Genomic DNA, 26,930 nt, shown 5'->3' with positions numbered 1-26,930 from the left:
GCACTTAGTATAGTGCCTGGCACAAAGTAAATGCTTAACAAATACCACTATTATTATTATTCAATCTCATTGATTTCTACAATCCAACATGTATGCTTCACTCCTCTTATGCCAACCTAATTATTGTACCTCAGTCTCATCAATTTAAGCATGAGCCTCTTGCCCACATCATCCCTCTGGCCTGGAACTCCCTCTCCATATCCCACAGACCATCACTCTCCCTACCTTCAAAGCCTTATTAAAATCATATCTCTTCCAAGAGGCCTTCCCCGACTAAGTCCTCATTTTCCTCTCCCCCATCATCATTGCCTGCGTACTGGGATCTCTACCCTTTAAGCACTTGATATTCTCCCACTCTCAGCCTCATGGCCCTTACATATATATCTTTAATTTATTTTAATGTCTGTCTCCCCCTCTAGAGTGTAAACTCATTGTTGGCAGGGACTGAGCCTGCCAATTACTATAGTGTTCTCTCCCAAGAACTTAGTACAGTGTTCTGCAAACAGTTAGCACATAATAAATATAAAGTATTGATTAATGTGTTTTCTAAAATTTCTCAGTACCTAGTCAGGAGAATGGGCAGAAAGGTAAGGGAGCAGAGGGAGATTATGGGGAGAGTGGGACTGGAAGAGAGGGAGCTGGGTGTGCATCTTGAGCTGCCCTCCTCTTTTCCCCATCCTGGCCTGGGGGCCCAGAATTTCCACAGGCTCAGATGAACCTGGAAAGGCTGACCAACCTGTTCAAAGGAATAGGCCTTCCCAACCCCCCAGTATCCGTTCCCCCATCCCCATACTAAATCTCAAAAAGATGGGGAAAAAGGGTATAGGACAACTATGATTTTATTCAAGACAAAAGCTTCTCCACAGAATCATGAATTAATCCCCTGGTTTAGGAACCAGGAAAGCAGTTTCCATCAGGATACCACCTTGAAAGCAGGGGGCAGGGGAGTGGGGAGAAGGGAGGAAGGCTCGACGGAGCCTGTCAGCCACGATAACGCTCCACGGTAGTGATGCCAGGAGACTTCAGGAGAGTTCCTCACAGGGCCAAGAGCCAGGCCAGCCCCTCCTGCCCCCCAACCCTCAGGGGCCCCCCTGCTGTAGGCACTCCCAGAGATTAACCTCAGGCAGGTCAGGCTGGGGCCCAGGTTGCAGCACAGCCTCTGGACTGGTCCTTTCCTAGCACACCCCCAAACATCCCCAAACACCCCCAAACCTGAGGAAATGTCTGGAACCAGAGTATGAGCCCACAGAGGCTGAGGCCAGTGGTAATTCTCCTTTGAAAGGAAAGGGCGGTCAGCTAGCTCAAACCTACTCAGCGGAGAGATGAGTGACTCATCTGCCACAGGTTGGAAAACTAAAAGCTATGGATGCCCCCGACCCTTTCCGCCAGCCAGAGCCCGGGCTTTAGAGAGGAAATACCACTGACTGGCTATGTTATCTATGAATTTCAGCCAGCCCTGTGTCCAAGTTCAAGCTAGTTCCGGGTCCGTGTCTCACCACTGGGGGCCATCTTTTCCCTCAGGTTCAGCCTGATCTCAGCCTTGGTGGGTAATCGGCCCAAGTGGCCAATGTGTGAGTAGTCTCTTTCCCTCCTTCTCTCTGCCTCAAAACAGACTGAACTGGGTGGCACCTGCCTTCTTTATCACTCACTTGGCACAAATGACCATTCACTTCCCCAAGGAGGCAAGGGGGGCTGGCGAAACTATGCTGGCCTCTTTGGGGTCCAAGGTTCAGGGGCTACTACAAAACAGGCTGGGGTTGGGGCCTTTCTACACTCAGAATCCCCTGTACCCTCTCTCATATATCCACAGCAAAAAGTAGGGGCTTGGTGCTTGAGGACGGAAGAAGAGAAAGACAGCGAGGAGTGGAGAAACAAAGATGGAGGAGCATGATAATAATACACGGAGTGGGGAAACAATAATACTCTAAAACAGTACTCTGAACCCAGCAAGCATTAAATAATAATCTAAAACAGTACTCGGAACCCAGCAAGTGTTAAATTCATGTTGTACTGATTGGTTAGGGGACTGGTAGGGGGGCAGACTGTCTAAATGAAAGGATGAACAGCGGGCAGCTTGGAAGAAGCTTGCCTGTTTGGGTCTTCCCCGCCTTTCACACCTCCTTTGAGGTTTCGGACCTATAGCTGTTTAGGATAAAGAAAGGAGGGTGACAGGGAAGGGTGGATGGGGGAGTCCCAGAGAGCTCCAGAAGCAGATGGAGAAACACACTGGGGAAGGAAAGAAGCAAATCTGGTGGCTGAGAGATTCCACTAGGCAACCCACCCTGGGGTCACTGGTAGAGGTGGTGCACTGGAGGGAGAAGTGACTATTTCTATTCTTCTGTGGCTTCTTTGTGCTTGGTCCCCATGTCTACTGTACAGAGGCCTTCCATAGAGCTGAGTGGGAGGATTGAATCAGCTTCACAGATTCACAGCCTTGTGTCCTCAGAGGGCATGACCCCAGCACTGAGGCAAACACCGGGGCCTCAGATAGAGAAACATCTCAGAACAAGGCAACTATTTTGTTGCCCTCATTTTCTCTCAGTCCTCAACCCCAGCCAGCTCCCTCTGAGATTGCCAGTCCTCCCAGAAGCTCCCTGGTCCCCCTCCAGGACCTGGAGTCCAATCCCAGCAGGTTCCAAGGTCAGCAGTAGTAGGAGAAGCAGAGCAGGAGCGAAGGGCAAGAGCAAGGTCTGTGGGGTCCAAGCCCGGCTGGTGGATTCTGAGGCACTTCCTGCTACAGCTGTGGGGGCAAAGGTCATAGTCAGACTGGGGGACTCAATCCCAGATGGAAAACACAGTTATTCTTGGGCGAGCTCAGCTCCAGAGTGCAAAGGCCTGCCTCCTGATCCACCTTCTCTTCTCCATCCTAAATGCTTCCAATCAATGGTATTTAATTGGCCACCTACTGTGTGCAGAGCATCGTACTAAGTGCTTGGAAGAGCATGATAGCAGTAAGGCCCATAACCCCAATTGGTCTTGAAGGGTAACATATCTACCCAGGTTCTTAGCATTTAGTAAGTGCTTAATAAATGCCATAAGCTCACTGGGGGCAGAAAACATGTCTGACAACTTGGTTGTATTGTACTCTCCCAAGCACTTAGTACGATGCTTTGCACATAGCAAGCACTCAATGAATAAATATGGCCAGGCCAAGGATGTGGTTTTTAGCCCTTGTTTCATGGGGAGGCCTTAATAAGGGGCCAACCATTTTCTCTTTAACCTTGTTGCTGCAAAGTCAGGAGTGAGGTGAGTAGGAGGAAGGGGAAGTGACACTTCTCATACTTTTTACCCTACAAAGCAACTGGACACTGAGCCACAGACACATGACTAGCCACAAGTACATGATCAGCCACCAGCATAGGACTGGTCTAGGCCTCTACTCAAGGCAGGTTTCCAGACTGCTGGTTGCCTGGTTGGTTGATAGTGGCCAGACTGCCCGCTCCTTTATTAAAGGAGGGTAGTTGCTTATATAAGTGAGGTCACACACAGCCTTTGGAAACAGAGCCAACCTGGAATTTTTCCAGGCTGGGCCAGCCTAGCAGGACATGGAAGGTGTGGGGATGGCAGGGAACTGGCAAGAAAAGGAGCAGGGGCTGAAAGGATCATGGGCCTTTGGCCAGGAAATTAACCCCAGACTGGATGTTTCTGAGTCAGAGGTTCAGGCACTTTCGAGGAGGGGCCTGCAGCACAGCTGGTGGCTTTGGTTCTCCCAGCTACTATTTGATGCCCCAAAACAGAGCAGTAGGTGTGGAGTCCCAGACTGAGCCCCCTTTTTCCTTTCCTCCTCCCCATCCCCCCCACCCTACCTCCTTCCCCTCCCCACAGCACCTGTATATATGTTTGTACAGATTTATTACTCTATTCTACTTGTACATATTTACTATTCTATTTATTTTGTTAATGATGTGCATTTAGCTTTAATTCTACTTGTTCTGATGACTTGACACCTGACCACAAGTTAAGTTTTGTTGTCTGTCTCCCCATTCTAGACTGTGAGCCTGTTATTGGGTAGGGACCATCCCTATATGTTGCCAACTTGTACTTCCCAAGCGCTTAGTACAGTGCTCTGTGCGCAGTAAGCACTCAGTAAATATGATTGAATGAATGAATGAATGAATGAGTATCTGGTGCCACTCAGGGCAACAGGAATGCCCATCCCCAGGTTTGCAACTGTGGCCAATGGGGGCTTCAAAGTGGGTGGGGAGAAAGGAAAGGCCACACCAAGTTAGCAGGTCTTAGGGGCTCAGACTCCACTAGCTCCTCCGCTCAGCCACGGCTCTTACCTGTGTGTCAGTGGAAGAGGTGGTGACTTTGTCTCCCTGGAGAGGTCCCTTGATGGAAGCAGCAGGCTCCCTCTGCACATCCTGAGGGGGATATGTGGGATAGAAAAGGTAGAAAAGAAGGAGGACAAGGAGGAGGAAAAGACGAGAAGAAGGGGGAAGAAAGCGAAAAGAGAAAAGGAAACTGGAATGAGAAAAAAACTGAGAAGGCCCTAGAGGTAGGCTGGGTGGAGCAGGAGGAATAAGGACCTCGATAGACCAGGAGCAGGACTGAACCTACTCTGTACTGGTCTATCCCTGCCATAACCCTCCCTTCCCACCCCCAAGTAGAGGCACCCATGGCCCAGAGGGAGGAGGCCGGTTACCTTGGCCACTTGGTCCTCCCTGGATTTGTGGCTCCGGCTGATCCACAGGTTGAGCCGCGATGTCACCACCCCTGAGAGCTTCAGCTCCTCCTAAAGTGAGAGACCCATGCATCCGGGTAAGGGGAAGGGCACGTGGGACCCCGGAACAACCACCATGCGGGCAGGGAGAATTGAAAAGAATTTGCAAACGTGAAACTGCAATTCTTATAAGTAGACTGTGAGCTCACTGTCGGCAGTGAACACGTCTACGAATTCTGTTGTAGTGTACTCTCTCAAGTGCTTAGAAACAGTGCTTTGCACACAGGAAGAACTCAATAAATACCACTGATGATGATAACTTTTCTGTGCCTCAGTTACCTCATCTGTAAAATGGGGATTAAGATTGTGAGCCCCATGTGGGACAGGGACTATGTCTAACCTGATTATCTTGTATCTACCCCAGTGCGTACAGCAATGCTTGGCACAGAGTAAGCACTTAAATATCAAAATTATTATTATTATAACTCAGTGTATTGCAGGGAGGAGTCACAGCTCATCAGCATATGCAAATGAAAGTCTGGTCTAGGCAGGTACACCCAAGGAGTCCCCAACTTGTCCTCTTTGCCCCTTCCAAGACAATTTTCCAACTGTCCCTCATTCTTGCCTCTCCAGCCTCCATCCCCCACCCATACTATTCAGAAGCAGCGTGGCTCAGTGGAAAGAGCACCGGCTTTGGAGTCAGAGGTCATGGGTTCAAATCCCATTTCTGCCAATTGTCAGTTGTGTGACTTTGGGCAAGTCACTTAACTTCTATGGGCCTCAGTTACCTCATCTGTAAAATGGGGATTCAGACTGGGAGCCTCCTGTGGGGCAACCTGATCACCTTGTAACCTCCCCAGCGCTTAGAACAGTGCTTTGCACATAGTAAGTGCTTAATAAATGCCATCATTATTATTAAGGGCTCCTTCCTTTCCCAAGTCTGACAGACCACAGTGCTACCCACATTCAACGCCCTTCTCAAACCTCACTTCCTATAATGACTCACCCTCTCCAAGTCGTTCCCAGCACCTCGTCATACTAACCCACCAGAATCACTGACACTTGTATCTTCTGATCTGCAGCACTGAACCATTCAACTCCATGTTCCTTGACTTCCTTTGACTACTCTATTTGTAAATATTTTCAGGCCTATCTCCCCAACTAGAGGGGACTTGTGAGTAGAGAGGGTATAATTTATCTGTTTTATCTGTTCTCCCCCTCCTCCCCTTCCCCATCCCCCCGCCTTATCTCCTTCCCCTACCCACACCACCTGTATATATGGATATATGTTTGTATGTATTTATTACTCTATTTTATTTGTACATATTCTATTTATTTTATTTTGTTAATATGTTTTGTTTTGTTGTCTGTCCCCCCCCTTTCTAGACTGTGAGCCTGCTGTTGGGTAGGGACCATCTCTATATGCTGCCAACTTGTACTTCCCAAGCGCTTAGTACAGTGCTCTGCACACAGTAAGTGCTCAGTAAATACGATTGAATGAATCTGTTTTGTTCCTTCCCAATCAACGGAACTTAATTAACGCTTACTCTCAGTACCATATACTGTATCCAATGGGTGCTCAGTATTTACTACTTCTATTTTTGCTGCTATTACTATAGCTGCTACCACTGCTGTTTTTGCTATTTTGGATGCTACTACTGCTGCTGGTGGTACTCCTCCTGCTGCTGCTGCTCATCCTGCTACTCCTTCAGTTCCAGAGGGCAATTCCTCCATCAGCTGCATGCTCACCTTCCGATGGGAGGTGGGAAGTTCGGCCCGGTTTGAGCTGACCCGTTCCTTCTCAAAGAGGCTCCGCTTGCTGGCCACACCCTTAGGCGCCACGACCAAATCGGTCCGGGAGGAACTGGGACACTTGATGGATTCTGATCTCTGAAACCAACGGCAGCATCCCTCTGCTTCCCATACCACCTTCCCTTCCCCACCTTCTGCCCTCTACCCCCGACACCTAGTCCAGACCCCGTCTCTTCCCCTTCATTCCGCAGGACCAGGCCTGCCTTTTAACGCCCCCAACACCTAGACCAGCCCATCGCTCCTCCCTTCCTTGGGCCTGCTCTTCCACCCCCACACCTAATCCAGCCCCCCGCCCCTCCCTGTGACCGGGTTTTCCCTTTATCTCCCACATCCGATTCGGGCCCCGGGTCCCACCCCCATCCCATACAGAGCAGGGCCTGCCCTTGATTCCCCCACACCTAGGGCAGGCCCTCCTCAGACCTCCTCACCCCTGACCTGCACAGCAGAATTGTATTTTTCCAGCTTCTCCTCTAATTTGACCCTACTGGGTGGTATCCTCATGCTGGCACTGCGCAGGTAGGGGAGCAGATGACAAAAAATCCCAACAAAAACAAACAGTCAGTATCTCTCCCAGGAAGCTTCCTTCTCCTCCTAGGGCCCAGGCAGCCTCTGAGGGTCACACACTCTTCCCAGGAAGTTGTGCTCATACCTGTCAGAGACAAGGGGAACAAGCACCACAACCCAGGCACTCCCAAGGCCTGTGCTCAACCCCTCTCACACCAGAGGCTGCAGTGTGGCTCAATGGAAAGAGCACAGGCTGTGGAGTCAGAGGTCATGGGTTCAAATACCAGCTCCGCCAATGTCAGCTGTGTGACCTTGGGCAAGTCACTTATCTTCTCTATGCCTCAGTTACCTCATCTGTAAAATGGGGATGAAGACTGTGAGCCCCCCGGGGTACAACCTGATCACCAGCGTTTAGAACAGTGCTTTGCACATGGTAAGCACTTAATAAATGCCATTATTATTATTAATATCTCTGCTCTGACCTCAAACACCAGGGCTCAAGGTAATAATAATCATCACTGTGGTATTTCTTAAGTGCTTAACGATGAACCCAGAACTGCACTAAACTCTGGGGTAGATAAAAGACAATCAGGTTGGACACAGTCCCTGTCCCACATGGGGCTCACGCTCTAAGAGCCAGGGAGAACAGGTATTTTTTCCCCATTGTACAGATGAGGTAACTGAGGCTCAGAGAAATTAAATTGCTAGATTAGAACCCAGTTACCCTGACTCTAAGGACTGTGCTCTTTCACTAGGCTAGGCTGTTAAAGGACTGTCCCCTCTCTGTGACACTGAGTATCACCAACTGCCCTTCTGCCACCCTCCACCTCTACCCAGGGTGAGGGCAAGCAATGTCCCCAAGGACAACCCAAGTCTTCCACCTGCTGTACAGGAGGAAAAATGTGGTGTTCCATCCCTGGCCCTGCCTGGAAGCCAACATCAGCCCACGCTGCTGCCCGGACAACCTTCTCGCTCTACAACATTTTGGTTGCTCCTGCTCTTCCCTGGACTTGTGGTTCCAGGTCAACCTCCCCACCTGCCATCACTCCACCCCTACTCTGCTCAGGGCTTGTCTTGGCTCTGACATGTTGGTGCCGAGGGAAATTGACAGGAGGATGTCTGGGGTGAGCTGGGGATTGTCTCCCCTAGCCCCAAGATTCCCCCTTCCCCTGGTATTCCCATTTTGTCCCCTCTGTAATGGGGTCCAAGCCAGAAAGACTCCCCTCTCACCTGCGGGTGAAGGGCATCTCTGAGCTCTCTTTCTTGGACTTCACCTGGAAAGCACAAGGAAAGACATCACTGAAGAAGGAGCACTAAGCTGCAGCAAGGGGAAATGGAGTTAGAACCAAGGAGAGGCTGCCAAGCCACCAGGAATTTAGACAATGGAGCAGATGCCTTAAGGCAGTCATGTACTCCCAGCCCTGGAGACAGACACCCAGGGGTCTGGGGTGGTTTGTGGGCTCACCAGTCTGGAATCAGGGGGCTGGGCAGAGACCCTGAGGTCCCTTCCAGCCCTCAGAATCTGTGATTGGCTCTCTGGCCAAGAATGAAAGGAGTGGGGAAGAGTGGGGAGCGGAGGAGGTTCCCCTGGTTAATGCTAGGGGTGGTCTGGCTTGGGTAAAACTGCAAGAGCACAGGGCCTCATGGGAACCTAAGCTTGCCCCATTGAAATGTTGGAATTCAAGAATCCTCAGGCAAGAAATGACCTCTTGGGGTCGTTTAGCCCAACCCCCTGCCTCTAGGCTGGGCTTCAACCTTAAATGTCCCACACATGGGCCAGGCAGTGGCCTAGTCCCATCCGGCTGTTCATGCCTCTCATCCTTCGGTTGCCTCCCAGGGCTGAGGTAGCCTATTTCCCCACACCAACTCCCGGTCAACCCGTATCCAAACATCCCCCTTGTTCCCTCCCCTACTCCAGGGAAGGTGGGATGACAGTTGATTTTCTTGATAGTACAAACCCATTCCAGAGAGATGAGAATTTCCTGTGTTTCCAGTCCACACACGTCAGTCCTCTAACACCAACCTACTCACTGTATCTCGATCACGTCTATTTCACCACCGATCCCTCGTCGATGTCTTCCCTCTGGCCTGGAACTCCTTCCCCTTTCATATCTGACAGACCACCACTCTCTCCACCTTCAAAGCCTTACTAAAATCACATCTCCTCCAGGAGGCCTCCCCACACTTAGCCCTCATTTCCCCTACTCTCTCTCCCTTCTGAGTTACCCTTACGTTTGGATCTCAGCCCCACAGCACTTATGTACTTACCTGTAATTTATTTTGATGTCTGTCTCCCCCTTTAGACTGTAAGAGCCTTGTGGGCAGAGAATGTGTCTACCAACTCAGTTATATTTTGCTCTTTCAAACGCTTAGTACAGTGCTCTGCACATTGTAAATACTCAATAAGTACCACTGATCGATTTCTAAAGCACTTAGAAAAGGTGATTCTCAGCCTTCCTTGTTCCAACTGCCCTCCCTGTTGGGGAGGTTTTCCAGTGTCTAACCTGAATCCCTTCCCTCTACAGGGAAAGCCCTCCTCGGTCCTTGGTGGCTTGGCGACCCACCGGTTCCCACCCTCCAGAAGACCTTGGCTCTTACCCGGAAGGAGATGGTTCTAGGACTGGCACGCATGAGGGAAATGTTGCACGTACTCTGGGTGGGAGAGGTGACCTCATCTGCCTCCGCCCTGCCAACCTTCACCTGGACAAAGGGAGAGACCAGAGGGCTCAGGCTGGGATCCTGGGAATGATGGGATGCACCAGTCTGAAGAACGCTTTACAGCCACCCCTACCACCCCACACTCTGCTCTGTCAAAGGGACAGCAGGAAGCTCAGAGTGGCGGGCAAGGAGGGATGGTCTAATGAGGCCTCAGAGGGTGGCTGACACAAAGATGCCCATCCAGCAGGGTCAGGCTACCTCTGCCTATGAGTTGGGCAAATCCCCATTTTGTCAGGCCTATATGGTGCCCTTGGGGGAAGGAGTGGTGTGGGGGATGGGCATGAAGGGATGGGTCAGGGGCCCAGTAAATGATTTTTTATGGGTACCCCCTGCCTTGTCCCAAAATATGTTCCAGCTTCTCTGCAGGCCTTCAGACAAATGTCCAAGTGCCACAGGTAGTCCTACCCTGCTGCCCAGGATGCTGGAGGGGAAAGAAGGATAATAATTGTGGCACTTGCTAGACATGTACTCTGTGCCAAGCACTGTGCTTGGTGTAGATATAGTATAATTAGATTGGACACAGCCCTCTCCCACATGAGGCTCACAGTCTAAGACCAGGGAGGACAAATGGCTATTTTACATTCATTTTTGACAGATGAGAAAACTGAGGCCTGTGCTCCACACAGCAGTCAAGTGGTGGAGCCAGAGTTAGAGCTCAACTTTCCTGACTTCCAGGCCTGAACTTTTTTCACTAGGCATTGCTGTATTCCCATGTGGGGAATGGGGAGAAGGGATGGAAAGCGAAGAGGGGGAATCCTGGAGAAATTCTGAGTGCTTGCCACTGACCTGAAGAGTGATGGGCTTCCCACACACAGCTCCTATTGGTAGTGCTGTCACTTTCTGCTCTTCTCTCTGATTTTCCCTAGCAGAGACCTTCTGTCCTGATGGTTCAGGTCTCGGTTGGTCTCCAGTTGGAGTATCCTGGCCCAGAGCAGAGGCCAGAGGCTCTGCCTTCTTCCCTCGGGGTTCTACTCCCTTCAGATGTTTCTCCTCCTTGCCTGACCCAGTGGTTCCTTCAGCCTGCAGTCTCCTATGCTCCCTGATGAGTCTCTGACGGGGAGGTGGACGAGGTACTTCCTTCTGCTTTGTCCCTAAGTCCTGGGGCTGTTCTGGGCCCTGGTGTCCAACTGGCTTCACTTGCTGCCTTTTGGTCTCTCCAGGCTCTGCTTCTTGTCTCTCCTTCTCACTCTCTCCAACCTCTGCTTCATGTCTCTCCTGCTTCTCACTGCCTTCAGCCTCTGCTTCCTGTCTCTCGTTCCCTCCAGCCTCTACTTCCTGTCTCTTGCTCCTTCCAGCCTCTGCTTCCTGTCCCTCACTTTCTCTGGCTTCGGCTTCTTGTCTCTCCTGCATCTGGCTCTTCCCCGCTACTTCATCCTGCTTCTGACTTGAGTTACTCTCTGTTCTCTTCCTCTCCTTCCTCTGGCTCTGCCCAGGCTCTGCCTGCCTCCTCTGCCGCCGCTCGGATCCCGTCCGCAGTACAGCCTCGAAAGCTTCGTCCTGGTCAGGAGAGGGTGGTGATGACAACTTGAGGACATTGCCCTCATCCACACTGGGGAGCCTGCAATGGCCAAGGGAGAAGTCACCTGGAATCCGGACTAGGTGTGGGGAGGCTTCAGGGGAAGAGGCCAGGTTGGGGAGGACCTTGGGACTTGAGGAAAAATGAATCATTCTCACTTGGCACAGTCCTGCCTGCCTGGCTCCTGGGGCTATCTTCTGGTGAAAGAATTGGCCTTGAGAAAAGGCTTGCCCTCTCCCCACTCCAACAGAGAGCTTTATGGGAAAGTCATATTGTCTCCCCTTGGAACTCTGGGTGTGGGCCTGTTATGTGGAAGGAGAAGCTGGTGGAGTCAGAACCCTAGGGCTTGGGGGATGGTGGGGAATTAGGGACTTGGAAACAGCCTGAGAGGAAAGCCAGGGTTGGTCTGTAGTTTCTCCACCCCATCCTACTCCTGGCCCAGCCAGGACCTCCCCTCATCCCCCTGACCCAGGGTAATTCCAAGAAAATCTAGGCTGAGGGACTAACCCCAAACTGGATTGGAGGGGATGGAGCTTGGGAGAGGGAATTTTTAGAGGAAGAAGCAGTGCCGAGTTAGAGGGGGAAACTGGGGCATGGCATGGCTGGACCGGGCCTCCATTCCTGGGGGGGATCCCTGACACACACACCTCCGACCCGCCCCATCTCACCTCTCCACTGCCTGCTGGCCACTACTGGGGGCTTCATCATCTGTAGAGGAACTCAAGTTGCGGTATCTTCTCCGTCGTTCCCTCTTCACCTCCTCTTCATCTTCCAGCGACCACTGCTTGGCCAGGCTGCAGGACAAGGGGTTGGGTCAGATCCTGGAGCCAGAGGCAATGGCGACAGCCTCCTGGTCAGGCCATGTGGGGGTAGGGAGGGTCCCCTTGTGGGGTGCTTTGTTCCCTTGTTAAAGCCTTCTAGGTACAAGAAGGGTTAGATCCACGGTTTGTGCTCCACCCTTAGCCTCTGCACCCCTCCCTGCCACCACCACCTCCTCCTCCTCCTCCTGGTCAGGTTGGAGATAAGTGGACCTTGCAGATGGCTGCGCCCCAGGGTCGCTCCAGCTTGGGGCCCCTGGAACCTGGAGTGGAGGGTGTTGCTGCTGCTACTGTTCAGAGGCAAGGGTGCTGACCTATTCCATTTTTGCAAAAGGTTCTTGTGTCAGGCAGCGAAATGTGAGGCACAAAGACACCTCTCCTGCCCCAGATAATGAGAGTTTGGACCAGATCCCCAAGGTAATTGAGAGGACCCGATTGGAAAAGCACAGATTAGGGTGCTGAAATGGATTTATAAGGAATTTAGTGATTTGGTCCATGATTCCCCCAGCAAGGTGTTCTGCAAGTCCATCTAGGGGCTATATATTTATTGGCAAGCCACAGTTATGGGACCCAAAGACAGCCTGTATCAACACAGTGTATTCTTTTTGACAATTAATTTTCCTACAGACTACCCCTTCAAACCATCTAAGATGGCATTTTCTCCTATCATTCCTCTCCAGACTACTTCAGTGAGTTGTCTATATCCACTGTCTCCAGTTCCTCTCCTCGAAACCCTCCAATTGGCTTATGTCACCTTCACTCCACAGAAACCACCCTCTCAAAGGTCACAAATGATCTCCTTCTTGACAAATCCAATGGTCTCTACTCCATCCTAATCCACCTCAACCTCTCAGCTGCCTTCAACACTGTTGACCACCCCCTGCTCCTGGAAACATTATCCAATATTGGGTTCACTGACATTGTCCTTTCCTGGTTCTTCTCTTTCTCTCTGGCCACTCATTCTCTTTTGCAGGCTCCTCCTCTGCCTCCTACCCTCTGACAATGGGAGTACTTTCATTCATTCAATCGTATTTTTGAGCGCTTACTGTGTGCAGAGCACTGTACTAAACACTTGGGAAGTACAAGCTGGCAACATATAGAGACGGTCCCTGCCCAACAACGGGCTCAGTTCTGGGTCCCCTTCAATACTCCATTTATACCCATTTCTTTGGGGAACTCATTTGCTCCCATGGCTTCAAATGCTACCTCTATTTGGTTGATTCCCAAATTTACATCTCCATCACTGATCTCTCTCCTTCTCTGCAGTCTCAAATTTCCTCCTGCCTTCAAGACATCTCTATTTGAATGTTCTGCCATCTTCTCAAACTTAACATGTCCAAAAGAGAACACCTCACCTTCCAACCCAAACTCTATCCTCCCCATGCCTTTTCTGTCACTGTAGACAGCACCACCATTCTTTCTGTCTCACAAGCTTGTAACCTTAGTGTTATCCTCGAATCATCTCTCTAATTCAACCCACATAGTCAATCTGTCACTAAATACTGTTAGTTCAATTGTCACAACATCGTTAAAATCTGCCTTTTCCTCTCCATCTAAACTGCTACCAAGTTAATCCAATCACTTACCCTATTCTAAGCCTTGATTATGGTATCAGCCTCTTTGCTGACCTTCCTGCCTCTCCCCAATTTAGTCTATACTTCATTTTGGTGCCCAGATCATTTTTCTACAAAAATGTTCAGTCCATGTTTCCCTACTCCTCAAGAACCTCCAGTGGTTGCCCAGCCACCTCCGCAAACAGAAAATCCTTACTCCCTCCTCGCTGCTCTCCCACTACAACCCAGTCCACACACTTTGCTCCTCTAATGCCAACCTACTCACCATATCTCAAGCTCATCTATCTCACCACCGACTTCTCACCCACATCCTGCCACTGGTCTGGAATGCCCCCCTACTCCCCCTTCATACCCAACAGACGATTATTCTCCCTGCCTTCAAAACCTTACTGAAGGCACAACTCCTCCAAGAGGCCTTCCCTAAGCCCTCATTTTCTCTTCTCCCACTCCCTTCTGTGTCACCCTTACAATTGTTTTTGCTCTGTTTTTTCACCCCTCCCTCAGCCCCACAGCGTTTACGTACAAAGCCATAATTTATTTGTTTATTTTAATGTCTGTTTCCCACTCTAGAGTGTAAGCTCGTTTTGGGCAAGGAACATGTCTACCAACTCTGATATATTGTACTCACTCTCCCTAGCAGTTAGTATAGCGCTCTGCACACAGTAGCCACTCAATAAATACAATTGATTGATTACAAGAGCGAATCTCACTAACGAAGATCTGAGAGCTTGAATTGTGAACGAGGGACTCACAAAAACAGCTAATCTCTGATTATCTTTAGGAATATGCCATGGTGTACGAGCAGTCCAGCTTGGAGGCAGTGGGTGGGATGACTGGTGCAGGGGGAAAGACGGACGATTGTCTGGTGTTGTTCCCCACACACCCCCAAGAGCTTAGTATAGTGCTTATAGACATTGAAATAAACAAATAAATTATGGCTATGTACATAAGTGCTGTGGGGCTGAGAGAGAGGTGGAAATCCACAACGCAAGGGTGACACAGAAGGGTGTGGGAGAAGAGGAAATGAGGGCTTAGTGAGGGAAGGCCTCTTGGAGGAGATGTAAGTGTTCAATGCAGTAAGTGGTCAATAAATACCACTGATTGATCAATCTCCAGATCAGCATTCTCCCCATCTTCCAAACCCCACTGATATATCTCCTTCAGGAAGCCTTCCAACACTAACCTCTCATCCCCACCCTACCCTATCTTCCTTCCCTGCTGCCTTAGTCTCACCCTTTAAGCACACAGGCACTCACCACTCTCATGACAATATCCTTATACTCTGTAGCTTCCTTTACCTGAAATTTATTTTCTACTGTTGGTCTCTGACTTTAGACTGTAAGCCCCTTGAGAGCAAAGATAATAATAATAATGATGATGGTATTTGTTAAGTGCTTACTATGTGCCAGGCACTGTACTAAGCGCTGGGGGAGATACAAGGTAATCAGGTTGTCCCACGTGGGGCTCACAGTCTTCATCCCCATTTTACAGATGAGGGAATTGAGGCATAGACAAGTTGTTAAATTAAGCCCAAGTCACACAGCTGACAAGTGGAAGAGCCGGGATTAGAACTCATGACCATGATCATGTCTACTCATTCTACTGTCCCAAGAGCTTGCACACTTCAATCACTCAATAAATACCATTGATTGATTGCTGGGGGATAGTATCGGGGTTTATTTTTTCCCACTGTCTTCCCTGCCTGTAAAGCAGGGGAGAGGAATAAATCAGACCAATTACAGCTAAGGTTGTAATTTTTAGATTGTGAGCCCCACAAGGGACAGGAACCATGTTTTATGCTCATACGTGTATTTCTCCTAGCACTCAGTACAGTGCTTTGCACACAAAGGGCATTTAATAAAAATTATTACTACTACTGAGGTGGACATGGACTCACCCCATCTGATTGCCCTACTCCAGTATCAGGTTTTTCTTTCCCAACCCCATGGCAAAGAGTGCTTTCCCATGCTCTCCAGGCTGCCTCCCTTGTCCTTTAGCCCCCAACCTCTCCTCTGGAGCCTCCAGCCTGCTGCCCCCAGAAGGAATAATAATTATTAATAATAATAATAATAATGGCATTTATTAAGCACTTGCTATGTGCAAAGCACTGTTCTAAGTGCTGGAGAGATTACAAGGTGATCAGGTTGTCCCACATGGGACTCACAGTCTTAATCCCTATTTTACAGATGAGGTAACTGAGGCACAGAGAAGTTAAGTGACTTGCCCAGTCACATAGCTGACAAGTGACAGAGCCGGGATTTGAACCTATGACCTCTGACTCCAAAGCCTCTGCTCTTTCCACTGAGCCACGCTGCTTCTCTAATTGGCAGCCATCCCAATCTTCATTGCCCAAGACCTTCATCCCATTCCTTTGCACCAGCTGAGCAGCCCATCCCATTCCCTGGGCAGCCTTTTTTGACTTCAGTGTGTTTTCAACCTTGCTGGCATTGATACAAAGTTCACAGTTCTGCCATTCCTCCTTGACTATTCGCTGAGACACTAGCAACATGACAAGGTCTGAGGGGCATTTGGGCCAACACCCTCCCTCCAGAAAGGTCTGCCCGGAGGACATGGTGGGCGGACACCATTTTTTAAAGGGGAATACCACATCCTCTCTCAAGGCTGTTTCATTCCTAGGTCTCACATCTTTAACAGTCAGAAAGTTCTTAACTGCCTCTAACCTAACTCTGTCTTGCTGCAACTTGAATCTGTAAACAACTACCTCTACTGAGCTGTCTTTATTGGAGCCTGAAGGCAGTGTTTACATTACCAGATCCAACCTACCCCTGCGGAGGATCTAGTAAATTTCTCAGGCCACCAGGACCTCCCTTCCCAAAGCCACTGCTCAGCTCCCTCCTCCTCCTCTACTCCAGGTTGAACAGCCCCAGCTCCTTGAACTTTGCCTCAGCCCTCTTTTCTGCTCATTACCCTGGAAATTCCTTGAAAGCAGGGAGGGTATGTTTCTTTTCAGGTGTGCCCCCAAGTCCTCTGCACTCAGTACATGCTCAATAAATATTGATTGATTAATTTTCTGATGACCCCCTCTAAATTCTCCTAGGAGTGAGAGGTCAGAGGGTGGAGACAGCATGGCCCAAACCATTCGGAGGTCCTGGGGGCAGTCCTAGACACAAACTCACCTTTGTTCTCTTGCTTTCTGTCTTTCCTGATGCGAGGGGACTTAGAGAGTGTTGACTTGAGGGCGACCCCAGGCTGGAACGCCCCCTAAATGACCCAATCTTCCAGTCCAGGTTGTGGCCCTAGCCACTCGCGGTCTCCTCCCTGTCTGAGGGCTCAGCCTAGATCCCTGCTTTTGTTTTCTTGCTTTCTGTCTTTCCTGAGGTGAGGGGACTTAGAGAGTGCTGACTTGAGGACAACCCCAGACTGGAATTCCCCCTAAATGACCCAGTCTTCCAGTCCAGTTTGTGGCCCTAGCCCCTTGGGGCCTCCTCTCTGTCTGAGGGCACAGCCTAGATCCCTGCTCTGAAATCGTCAGCAACCCAGGCTTCCCCATACCAAGTCCTACCCCGTAAGGGAGATCCTCATAGCCCCCCAATGGGGGCTTAGCAAACCAACAAGTAGCAAGAAAGAAGGAGAGTGAACAAGGGGTGACTGAAGCAAGTTTAATTTGAGGATCTTTCTGTCGCTGTGGGTGGAGGCAGAGGAACAGACAAAATGACCTCTGGAAATTTCCTTGGCCAAAGGTCAATTGACCTGAGTTATCGGAAGAGCAAAAACTCCTTGAAAATACCCCAGTGTCCTACATCATTTCTAGTCCTATCAGGCTACTTGGCCACTGGGGGACTGAGAGGTGCCGATCCCCTCCTAATGCATCCTGGGAGTCCGAACCCTCCTCTCACCCCACTGATGCAGCCTCACTCTCTCAAACTATTCCAGAGCAGGTAGTCCGGTCCCCCTGGGACCTTGCCCCTTGTCCTCATTCATGTCCTGCTCCCGGGCACCCAGGATCGCCTTGTCATCACCGGCCTCCTGCTGGAACATCTTGCAGAGGACAGGCGGTCAGTTAGGGTTATCCAAGGGCTGGTCAGCCCCAATGAAGAATGTCAGGGCAAGAAGCTGCACAAGCATGGAGTGTTGGTGAATCATTAATACAGGGCTGGGCTGTGTAGGGCCAGCCAGAAACCCCCAGCAGCCCAGCTCGGCCATGTGGTAAGGGAAGCGGAGAGGAAGAGGAGAGAGGAAGAGCAGGGGTGCCTGGTGAACACTTTCAAGCAGAGCACAGGCCAGACAGAGGCAGGGCGGCCAAGTGGCTCGAGTTTCAGTGACTCACACCTCCATCCCTCCTCGGGTTGTTTTTTAATAGGGCTCCATGGAGCTTCCCTCTGCTACCGTGTGTTTAATCAAGGGAGCTGTGGTCTGACGGAAGGGGTGGCTCTGGTGCTCAGCTGTGCAGGGTTGCCCACACCCTGGGGGTGCGGGCCTCCTCACTCCTCCTCCCCCACTTCCTGCTGCCATGGCAGAGCAAGGAAAAGCAGAGGGTGGGAACGAAGGGTGCAGGAGGGGAACAGTAATCAGGACTGGGAGTTAGGAGGCCTGGGTTCTAATCCTGGCTCTGTCACTGCCTGTTGGGTGACCCTGGGTGAGTGTGACCCTGGGTGAGTCATTCAACTGCTCTGTGCCTGCGTATCCTCATCTGGAAAAATGGAGATAAGATACCTGTTCTCTTTCCCATTAAGCCAAGAGCCCCGTGTCCCCATGGAATAGGGACAGTGTCTGATCTGATCCAACTGAATCTACTCCAGTGTTTAGCACATAATAAGTTCCTCCCCCTCCCCATCCCCCCTCGCCTTACCTCCTTCCCCTACCCACAGCATCTGTATATATGTATATATGTTTGTACATATTTCTCTATTTATTTATTTTACTTGTACATATTTATTCTATTCATTCTATTTTGTTAATATGTTTTGTTTTGTTGTCTGTCTCCCCCTTCTAGAATGTGAGCCCGCTGTTGGGTAGGGACCGTCTCTATATGTTGCCGACTTGTACTTCCCAAGCACTTAGTACAGTGCTCTGCACACAGTAAGCACTCAATAAATACGATTGAATGAATGAATGAATAAAAAATGCTACAATTAATCATCATGACTATGGAGCACTCAACACATTGCACTGTTTCAGACCCTTGGGAAATACAGAATAAAGAAGCAACACATTCCCCATTCACAGGAACAAGGGAGACAAACATAAAAAGAAGAATCGTGTTAGACTGTAATTTCACTGTGGGCAAGGAACGTGTCTACCACATCTGTTGTACTGTATGCTCCCAAGCAGTCAGTATAGTGCTCTGCACAAAGTAAGTGCTCAATAAATACCACTGGTGAGGAAGGAGGCCACATGTGGTCGTGGATACTGTAATGGGTATCTGGGCATCGTCCCTGCCAGGAGCTAGGGCACAGGCCTCTGCTCTGGCCTCTCGGCCTGCTCTTGAGCAGGGCATTGGTCCTCTCTTTGTGCTTAGCTTCCCGCTAGGGGAGAAACAACCACCTCAAAGATACTTTTTTTTTAATGGTATTTGTTAAACACTTACCATGTTCCAGACACTGTATTAAGTACTGGGGTAGACACAAGCTAATCAGGTTGGACACAGTCCCTGTTTGGCACTGGGCTCACAGTATTAATCCCTATTTTACAGACAAGGTAACTGAGGCCCAGAGAAGTCAAGTGACTTTCCCAAGGTCACATGATAGACAAGTGGTGGAGCTGGGATTAGAACTCCTAGAGAAGCAGCATGGCTCAGTGGAAAGAGCACAGACTTCGGAGTCAGTGGTCATGGGTTCAAATCCTGGCTCCACCACTTGTCAGCTGTGTGACTTTGAGCAATTCACTTAACTTCTCTGCACCTCAGTTACCTCATCTGTAAAATGGGGATTGACTGTGAGCCCCCTGTGGGACAACCTGATCACCCTGTAATCTCCCCAGCGCTTAGAACAGTGCTTTGCACATAGTAAGCGCTTAATAAATGCCATCAAAAAAACCCAAAACCTCAGGTCCTCCTGACTCCCGGGCCTGCAGTCTATCCACTATGCCACATTGTTTCTTGTTCAAAAGGGAATGGAGAGAGCTACTTGACTCCAAATTCTATAGCCCCACTAGACTGCAAGCTCCTTGTGGACAGGGAACTCTACCAACTCCACTGATAGGAAGCTCCTGAGCACTTAGTACTGGAGCTCTGCATCCAGTAAGCACTAAATAAATACAACTGACTGATTGACTGGGGATGGAACTCCCGGCAATAAGTTCTGCTCTTTATACAATCTCCCCTCTTTCCCACCTGCCGGCACATTTCACCTTGCCTCGGGTCACCCACTCCCATCTGACCCTGGGAGGCTGACCCAGCTGCAGGAGAGCCCTGGGTGGGAAGACAGCAAACCCGGGTTCTAACCTGGTTCAACTCCTGATGCACTGTGTGATCTGGGGCAAATGCCTCCCCTTCTCTGAGTCTCGGTGTTTCTCTGTGTACAATAGGGAAAATCACCCCCACCCTTCCCTGTCATCCGAAGGACGGAGGGCAGAGATCAAAGTACTTTGGGCTCTTTGGAGATAAAATGCTCTATAAAACCAAGGGGGTATATTTTTTATTATTATTCACTCATGTGATGACAGCTTACTTGCAGTAGGGCAGAATTTTTATAAAGTTACTAAGTCTTCTCCACTTGGTTAGGCTCCCTTCCCACCACATCGGAAAGGGGCCAAGCTAAGGCCCAGAGAGGTCTGGAAGCTTGCCTAGGATTACACAGCCACTTTCAGTCCAACTCCCAAACTGGGTTTCCCTAACACCAGGGAAGCAGTGTGTTCTAGTGGAAGGGGCACAAACCTGAGAGTCAGAGGGCCTGGGTTCTAATCCAGCTCTACCACTTACCTTCTGTGTTACCATGGCAACTTCTCTGTGACTCAGTTCTCTTGCATGTAAAACGGGGATTTGACACGTGTTCTCCATCCTATTTAGAAGGTGAGCCCCTTGAGGGACCTGATTATCTTGTATTTACCCCAGTGCTCAGTGCTGTGCATGGCACATAGTAAGCACTTAATACCACCACAGGCTAACACTTCTCAGTTGTGAGATATGCACTTTGGATTCCTCCTGGGGAGGGACAGAAACCCTGTTTAATTCTCATCTATCTCCCACTACTTAGTATAGTGCTTTGTATGGAGTAAACAATAATTGTTCTTCCTACAACTAGTACTACTACTTCAATAGGAAATTTCTTCCCATAGCGGTTGGAAGGTAGAGAAATGCATCTTGGGGGAAGCAGTGTGGCCCAGTGGAAAGAGCACATGAGACAGAGGACCTGGGTTAAAATCCCAGGTCTGCTGTCTGAGCGACCTTAGGCAAGTCACTTAACTTCTCCGAGCCTCATCTGCAAAATGGAGATTCAAAACCCATTCGCCCTGTTACTTAGAATGTGAGTCCCACGTGGGACCTGATTATCTTTTATCTACTCCAGCATTTAGTACAGTGCATGGCAGAGAGTAAGTGTTCGACCCCGTCCAATCTGGCTTCCGTCCCCTTCATTCCACAGAAACTGCCCTCTCAAAGGTCACAAATGATCTTCTTGCCAAATGCAATGGCCTCTACTCCATCCTAATCCTCCTTGCTCTCTTGGCTGCCTTTGACACTGTTGACCACCCCTCTCCCCCCACCCCCCCAACTGGACACATTATCCAACCTAGGCTTCACTGACACTGTCCTCTCCTGGTTCTTCTCCTAACTCTCTAGATGCCCATTCTCAGTCTCTTTCATGGGGTCCTCCTCTGCCTCCCAGCCCCTAACTGTGGGCATCCCTCAAGGTTCAGTTCTGAGCCCCCTTCTATTTCCCATCTCCACCCACTCCCTTGAAGAACTCATCTGCTCACATGGCTTCAACTACCACCTCTATGAGGATGATTCCCAAATCTACTTCTCCAATCCTGATCTCTCTCCCTCTCTGCAGTCTCACATTTCATCCTACCTTCAAAACATCTCTACTTGGATGTCCTGTCATCTCCTCAAACTTAACATGTCAAAAGCAGAACTCCTTAGCTTCCCACCCAAACCCTATCTTCCTTCTGGCTTTCCCATCACTATAGGCAGCACCACCATCCTTCCTGTCTCAGAAGTCCATACCTTGGTGCTATCCTTGACTCCTCTCATTCAACCCACATATTCAATCTATGAGTAAGTGCTCAATAAATACGATTGAATGAATTAATTAATCTGTCACTAAATCTTGTCAGTTTGACCTTCACAATATCACTCATATCTGCTCTTTCCTCTCTTTCCAAACTACCATATTAATCCAAGCACTTATTCTATCCCACTTTGATTACTCCTTGCTAACCTCCCTACCTCCTGTCTCTCCCCACAGCAGTCCATAGTTCACTCTGCTGCCCAGATTGTTTTTCTACAAAAACGTTCGGTCCATATTTCCCCCACTCCTCAAGAACCGTCAATAGTTGCCCAGCCACCTCCACATCAAGCAGAAATTCCTTACCATCTGCTTTAAAGCACCAATCACCTTGACCCCTCCTACGTCACCTCATTAATCCCCGACTACAGCTCAGTTCACACACTTCTCCCCTCTAATGCCAACCTATTCATCGTACCTCTATCTCATCTATCTTACTGCCGACTTCTCACCCACTTCCTGTCTTTGGCCTGGAACATGCCTTCCCATTTCATGCCTGACAGACAATTATTCTCCCTGCCTTCAAAGTCTTACTGATGGTACATCTCTTCCAAGGGGCTTTCCTGGCAAAGCCCTAATATCCTCTTTTCCCACTCCCTTCCGTGTCACCCTGACCTGTTCCCTTTATTCACTACCCACACCCCTAGCCCTCAGCACTTACATAAATATCCATAATTTATTTATATTGTCTGTCTCCCCCTCATTCACTCATTCAATCATATTTATTGAGCGCTTACTGTGTGCAGAGCACTGTACTAAGCACTTGGGAAGTACACGTTGGCAACATACAGAGACAGTCCCTACCCAACAATGGGCTCACAGTCTAGAAGGGGGAGACAGACAACAAAACATATTAACAAAATAAAATAAATAGAATAGTAAATATGTACAAGTAAAATAGAGTAGTACATCTGTAAAAACATACATACAGGTGCTGTGGGGAGGGGAAGGATGTAGGGTGGGGGGGATGGGGAGGGGGAGAGGAAGGAGATTGTAGATTGTAAGCTTGCTGTGGGCAGGGAATGGGTCTGTTATATTGCACTGTACTCTCCTAAGCGCTTAGTACAGTGCCCTGCACACAATAAGTGTTCAATAAATGTGACTGATTGAAACAAATACCACAATCATTATTACTATTGCCACAGAACACCAGGCAGACCAAGATTATCAGTAGAGTTCAAGATGAGTATATAACAATTCACCCTTTAATGAATTTTTCTAGCACGCCTGTTTTCCACAGCTCATTTTTTCCCACAACGACCACCTCATTCACAAAGTCACTGCTGTGTGAGGTGGGGAGATAAGTAGGACTTATTCCTCCAATTTTACAGATGAGGAAACAAACTCAGAGAGGTGAAGTAACTTCCCTGAGGTCACAGAGCAGAGTGGAGGGCAGATCAGTTACTAGAACCTAGCACTCCTGACTCTCTCTCAGACCTCTCTGACTTCCATCATGAGCAGTGCAGATGGGAAGGGAGGCATTAAGGAGGTTAGAAGCGGAGTCCGCAGGGAAAACACTAGGGAGAAAGAGGGGAGCCCCATCCAACTGCTTAATAAATGCCATCATTATTATTATTATTATCATCATCACCACAAGGTCAGAATGAAGTAATGTGTCTACTGTTATATTGTACTCTCCCAAGCACTTAGTACAATGCTTTACACACAATAAGCGCTCAGTAAATACGATTGAATGAATGAATGAGGGCAGCCATCGCGCTGGCTGGTTGGGGCCTGTTCTGACCCAGAATGGCCCTGTTGTGGGCCTTGTGTACCTCACCCCCGTGGCTAGCTAACGCTGCTGGTGGCCCCTGGCTTGCAGCAGGGCTGGGAGCTGAGAGTTCCTTCCCGTCCAGTCCCTTGGAAACGCACAGGTTTCCGGGAGACTCCCCGCAGCTAGCTTTCTCCCCCAGAATAGAACCTGTTTTCCCTTCTGGACAGAAAGGCAAAGGGTTTCGGAGGAAGAAATTCAAATCATCCTAGGGACACGGGTCCAAGGAGGTTCTCACTTGGACAACGCCCCCTCCCTCCCTCCTCCCACCCGCCTTTTTAAACTCCTTCCTCTTTTTCCCAGGGCTTAATCCTGCCCTCTCAGTCCCCTCCCACCCCATTTCCCTGTCTTGGGGGTTAGAGCTAGGGCCGGGATGGGAGTTGGGAGGGGATATTCTCTCCCCCCTCGCCCGGGCTGCCCCTATGCTCTTCCCCAGGCCTTGGAAGCCCCTGCAGCGGATCCCCCAGCCCATGGCCCTGGGGTCCCCGAGGGTCTCTCAGTTGCACGGAGGTGGGACCTAATCTCAGTTCAATCCAGCAATACCGCTAAATTTCTCCCCCAACCCCCTCCCCATCCACCCGGGACAAGAATAATAATAATAAAAATGGTATTTGTTAAGCGCTTACTATGTGTCAAGCACTGTTTTAAAGCGCTGGGGTAGATACAAGGTAATCAGGTTGTCCCACGGGGAGCTCACAGTCTTAATCCCCATTTTACGGATGAGGTAACAGATTCAGAGAAGTTATGCAACTTGCCCAAAGTCACACAGCTGATAAGTGGAGGAGTCGGGATTAGAACCCACGACCTCTGACTCCCAAGCCCGGGCTCTTTCCAATAAACCATGGTGCTTCTCCTTAAGAAGAAGCTGCCAGACCAGTCCGAGTTTTGCGATTTGAGGCATAGTGGATAAAGCACGGGCCTGAGAGTCAGAAGGTCGTGGGTTCTAATCCCACATTCGCTTATCTGATCTGTGACCTTGGGCAAGTCACTTCACTTCTCTGTGCTTCAGTGACCTCATCTGTAAAATGGGGATGGAGACTGGGAGACCCAAGTGGGACAGGGACTGTGTCCACCCTGATTATTCATTCATTCAATCGTTATTTATTGAGCGCTTACTGTGCGCAGAGCACTGTACTAAGCGCTTAGGAAGTACAATACAGCAAATAAAGAAAGACACTTAGCTTGTATCCACCCCAGCGCTTAGTACAGTGTCTGGCACACAGTAAGCGCTTAACAAATATCACAATTATTATTTACCCCTTCCTCCACCTCGGGCTCATCTCACCCATCCTTCCCTCCCCGGGCTCCCGGCGTCCAGGATGGGGACGAACGGGGCCAGCGGACGGAGGTGCAAAGAGAAGGGGGCTCCCGGACCCCCTAGTTCTTGGAGAAGGGGGATCCTGAGCTTGGGGGGCTTTGGAGTTACCTCCTCTGTAAAGTGGGGATTAAGACTGTGAGCACTTTGTGGGACAGGGACTGCATCCAACCTGATTAGCATGTATCTTCCCAGCGCTCAGTATAGTGCCTGGCACAGAGAGAGCGCTTAACAAATACCATAAAAAAAAAGGAGAGCAACTCCTCGGGCAATTGCCCCACACCAGTCTGCTGCACTGGTCTCCCAAAGGTCCACTGCTCTGTTACTGTTAGAGCCAGTGTTTTACTCTTGTTTTAAAAGTGTTTTTCCTTCCCTTCACAGACTGAGCTCTTTGCGGGCTGGGATTGGCACTCTTTATTGTTTTATTGTAATAATAATAATGATGGCATTTGTTAAGCACTTACTAAGTGCCAAGCACTGTTCTAAACACTGGGGGGGGGGAATACAAGGTGATCAGGTTGTCCCGTGAGGCTCACAGTCTTAATCCCCATTTTACAGATGAGGTAACTGAGGCACCAAGTAGTTAAATGACTTGCCCAAATTCACACAGCTGACAAGTGGCGGAGCCGGAATTAGAACCCATGACCTCTAGCTCCCAAACCCGGGCTCTTTCTACAGAGCCACGCTGCTTCTCTAACTTTCCCAAGCGCTTAGTACCTTCATTCATTCATTCAATTGTATTTATTGAGCACTTACTGTGTGCAGAGCACTGTACTCTAAGCGCTTGCAAAGTACAAGTTGGCAACATATAGAGACGAACCCTACCCAACAACGGACTCAGTCTAGAAGGGGGAGACAGACAACAAAACAAAACATGTAGACAGATGTCAAAGTCGTCAGAACAAATAGAATTAAAGCTCAGCATAGAGTGCTCAGCACACTCTAAGTGCTTAATAAATAATAATAATAATGATAGCATTTGTTAAGCACTTACTATGTGCAAAGCACTGTTCTAAGCGCTGGTGGGGGAGATACAAGGTGATCAGGTTGTCCCTCGTGGGGCTCACATTTTACAGATGAGGTAACTGAGGCTCAGAGAAGTTAAGTGACTTACCCAAGGCCACACAGCAGACATAAGAGAAGCAGCATGGATCAGTGGAAAGAGCATGGGCTTGGGAGTCAGAGATCATGGGTTCAAATCCCAGCTCTGCCACTTGTTGCTGTGTGACTTTGGGCAAGTCACTTAACTTCTCTGTGCCTCAGTGACCTCATCTGTAAAATGGGGGTTAAGACTGTGAGCCCCACGTGGGACAACCCGATCACCTTGTAACCTCCCCAGCGCTTAGAACAGTGCTTTGCACATAGTAAGCGCTTAATAAATGCCATCATTATCATTATTATTATTATTCTCTGTGCCTCAGTTACCTCATCTGTAAAATGGGGATTAAGACTGTGAGCCCCACATGGGACAACCCGATCACTTTGTATCCTCCCCAGTGCCTAGAACAGTGCTTGGCACACAGTAAGCACTTAACAAATACCAAAATTATTCTTATTATTATTAGATTGTGAGCCCACTGTTGGGTAGGGACTGTCTCTATATGTTGCCAACTTGTACTTCCCAAGCGCTTAGTACAGGGCTCTGCACACAGTAAGCGCTCAATAAATACGATTGATTGATTGATTGATAATATGTGGCGGAGCCGGTATTAGAACCCACGACCTCTGACTCCCAAGCCCAGGCTCTTTCCACTGAGCCATGAATGAATGAATGGAGACCTGGGGGTAGACTGTGAGCCCACTGTTGGGTAGGGACCGTCTCTATATGTTGCCAACTTGTACTTCCCAAGCGCTTAGTACAGTGCTCTGCACACGGTAAGCGCTCAATCAATACGATTGATTGATTGGGGGTGGAGGCCTGGACCTCGGGACCCCCTCTTTCCCAACCTTCACACACACACACACATCTGGGCGAACTCACCTGGACAGCTTAGACCAGTTTTTCTCCCGGAAAGACATGGTCCCCGAGGACGGCGGGCACCCGCGCTGCCAG

At 49.4% G+C, this 26,930-nt stretch overlaps 1 protein-coding gene across 1 annotated transcript; it reads right to left on the bottom strand.

Annotated features, from left to right (window-relative positions):
* Nucleotides 1-821: 821 nt before the first annotated feature.
* On the bottom strand, nucleotides 822-26,930 carry LAD1 (ladinin 1). The gene is made up of 10 exons (XM_038748677.1): nucleotides 26,859-26,930; nucleotides 11,882-12,007; nucleotides 10,484-11,255; nucleotides 9,578-9,679; nucleotides 8,210-8,253; nucleotides 6,911-6,983; nucleotides 6,413-6,553; nucleotides 4,646-4,735; nucleotides 4,284-4,364; nucleotides 822-2,740 (listed from the first exon to the last, which is right to left on the bottom strand). Exons 1-10 carry the CDS (start codon nucleotides 26,894-26,896, stop codon nucleotides 2,735-2,737), a joined length of 1,473 nt encoding a protein of 490 aa, XP_038604605.1. The 5' UTR covers nucleotides 26,897-26,930; the 3' UTR covers nucleotides 822-2,734.

Source organism: Tachyglossus aculeatus, chromosome 7 (assembly GCF_015852505.1).
Source record: "Tachyglossus aculeatus isolate mTacAcu1 chromosome 7, mTacAcu1.pri, whole genome shotgun sequence".
Lineage (NCBI taxonomy): Eukaryota > Metazoa > Chordata > Mammalia > Monotremata > Tachyglossidae > Tachyglossus > Tachyglossus aculeatus.
Note: the sequence above shows the minus strand (reverse complement) of the source record. Positions and strands in the feature narration are given on the sequence as shown.

Excerpts from the sequence above, each read along its gene's own strand:
- LAD1 (XM_038748677.1), bottom strand. The coding sequence starts at position 26,896 with ATGTCTTTCCGGGAGAAAAACTGGTCTAAGCTGTCCAG. Across the intron at positions 6,554-6,910 it reads AATACAATTCTGCTGTGCAG|AGATCAGAATCCATCAAGTG; the intron begins GTCAGGGGTGAG and ends CGTTGGTTTCAG. Across the intron at positions 4,736-6,412 it reads TTCCCACCTCCCATCGGAAG|GAGGAGCTGAAGCTCTCAGG; the intron begins GTGAGCATGCAG and ends CTCTCACTTTAG.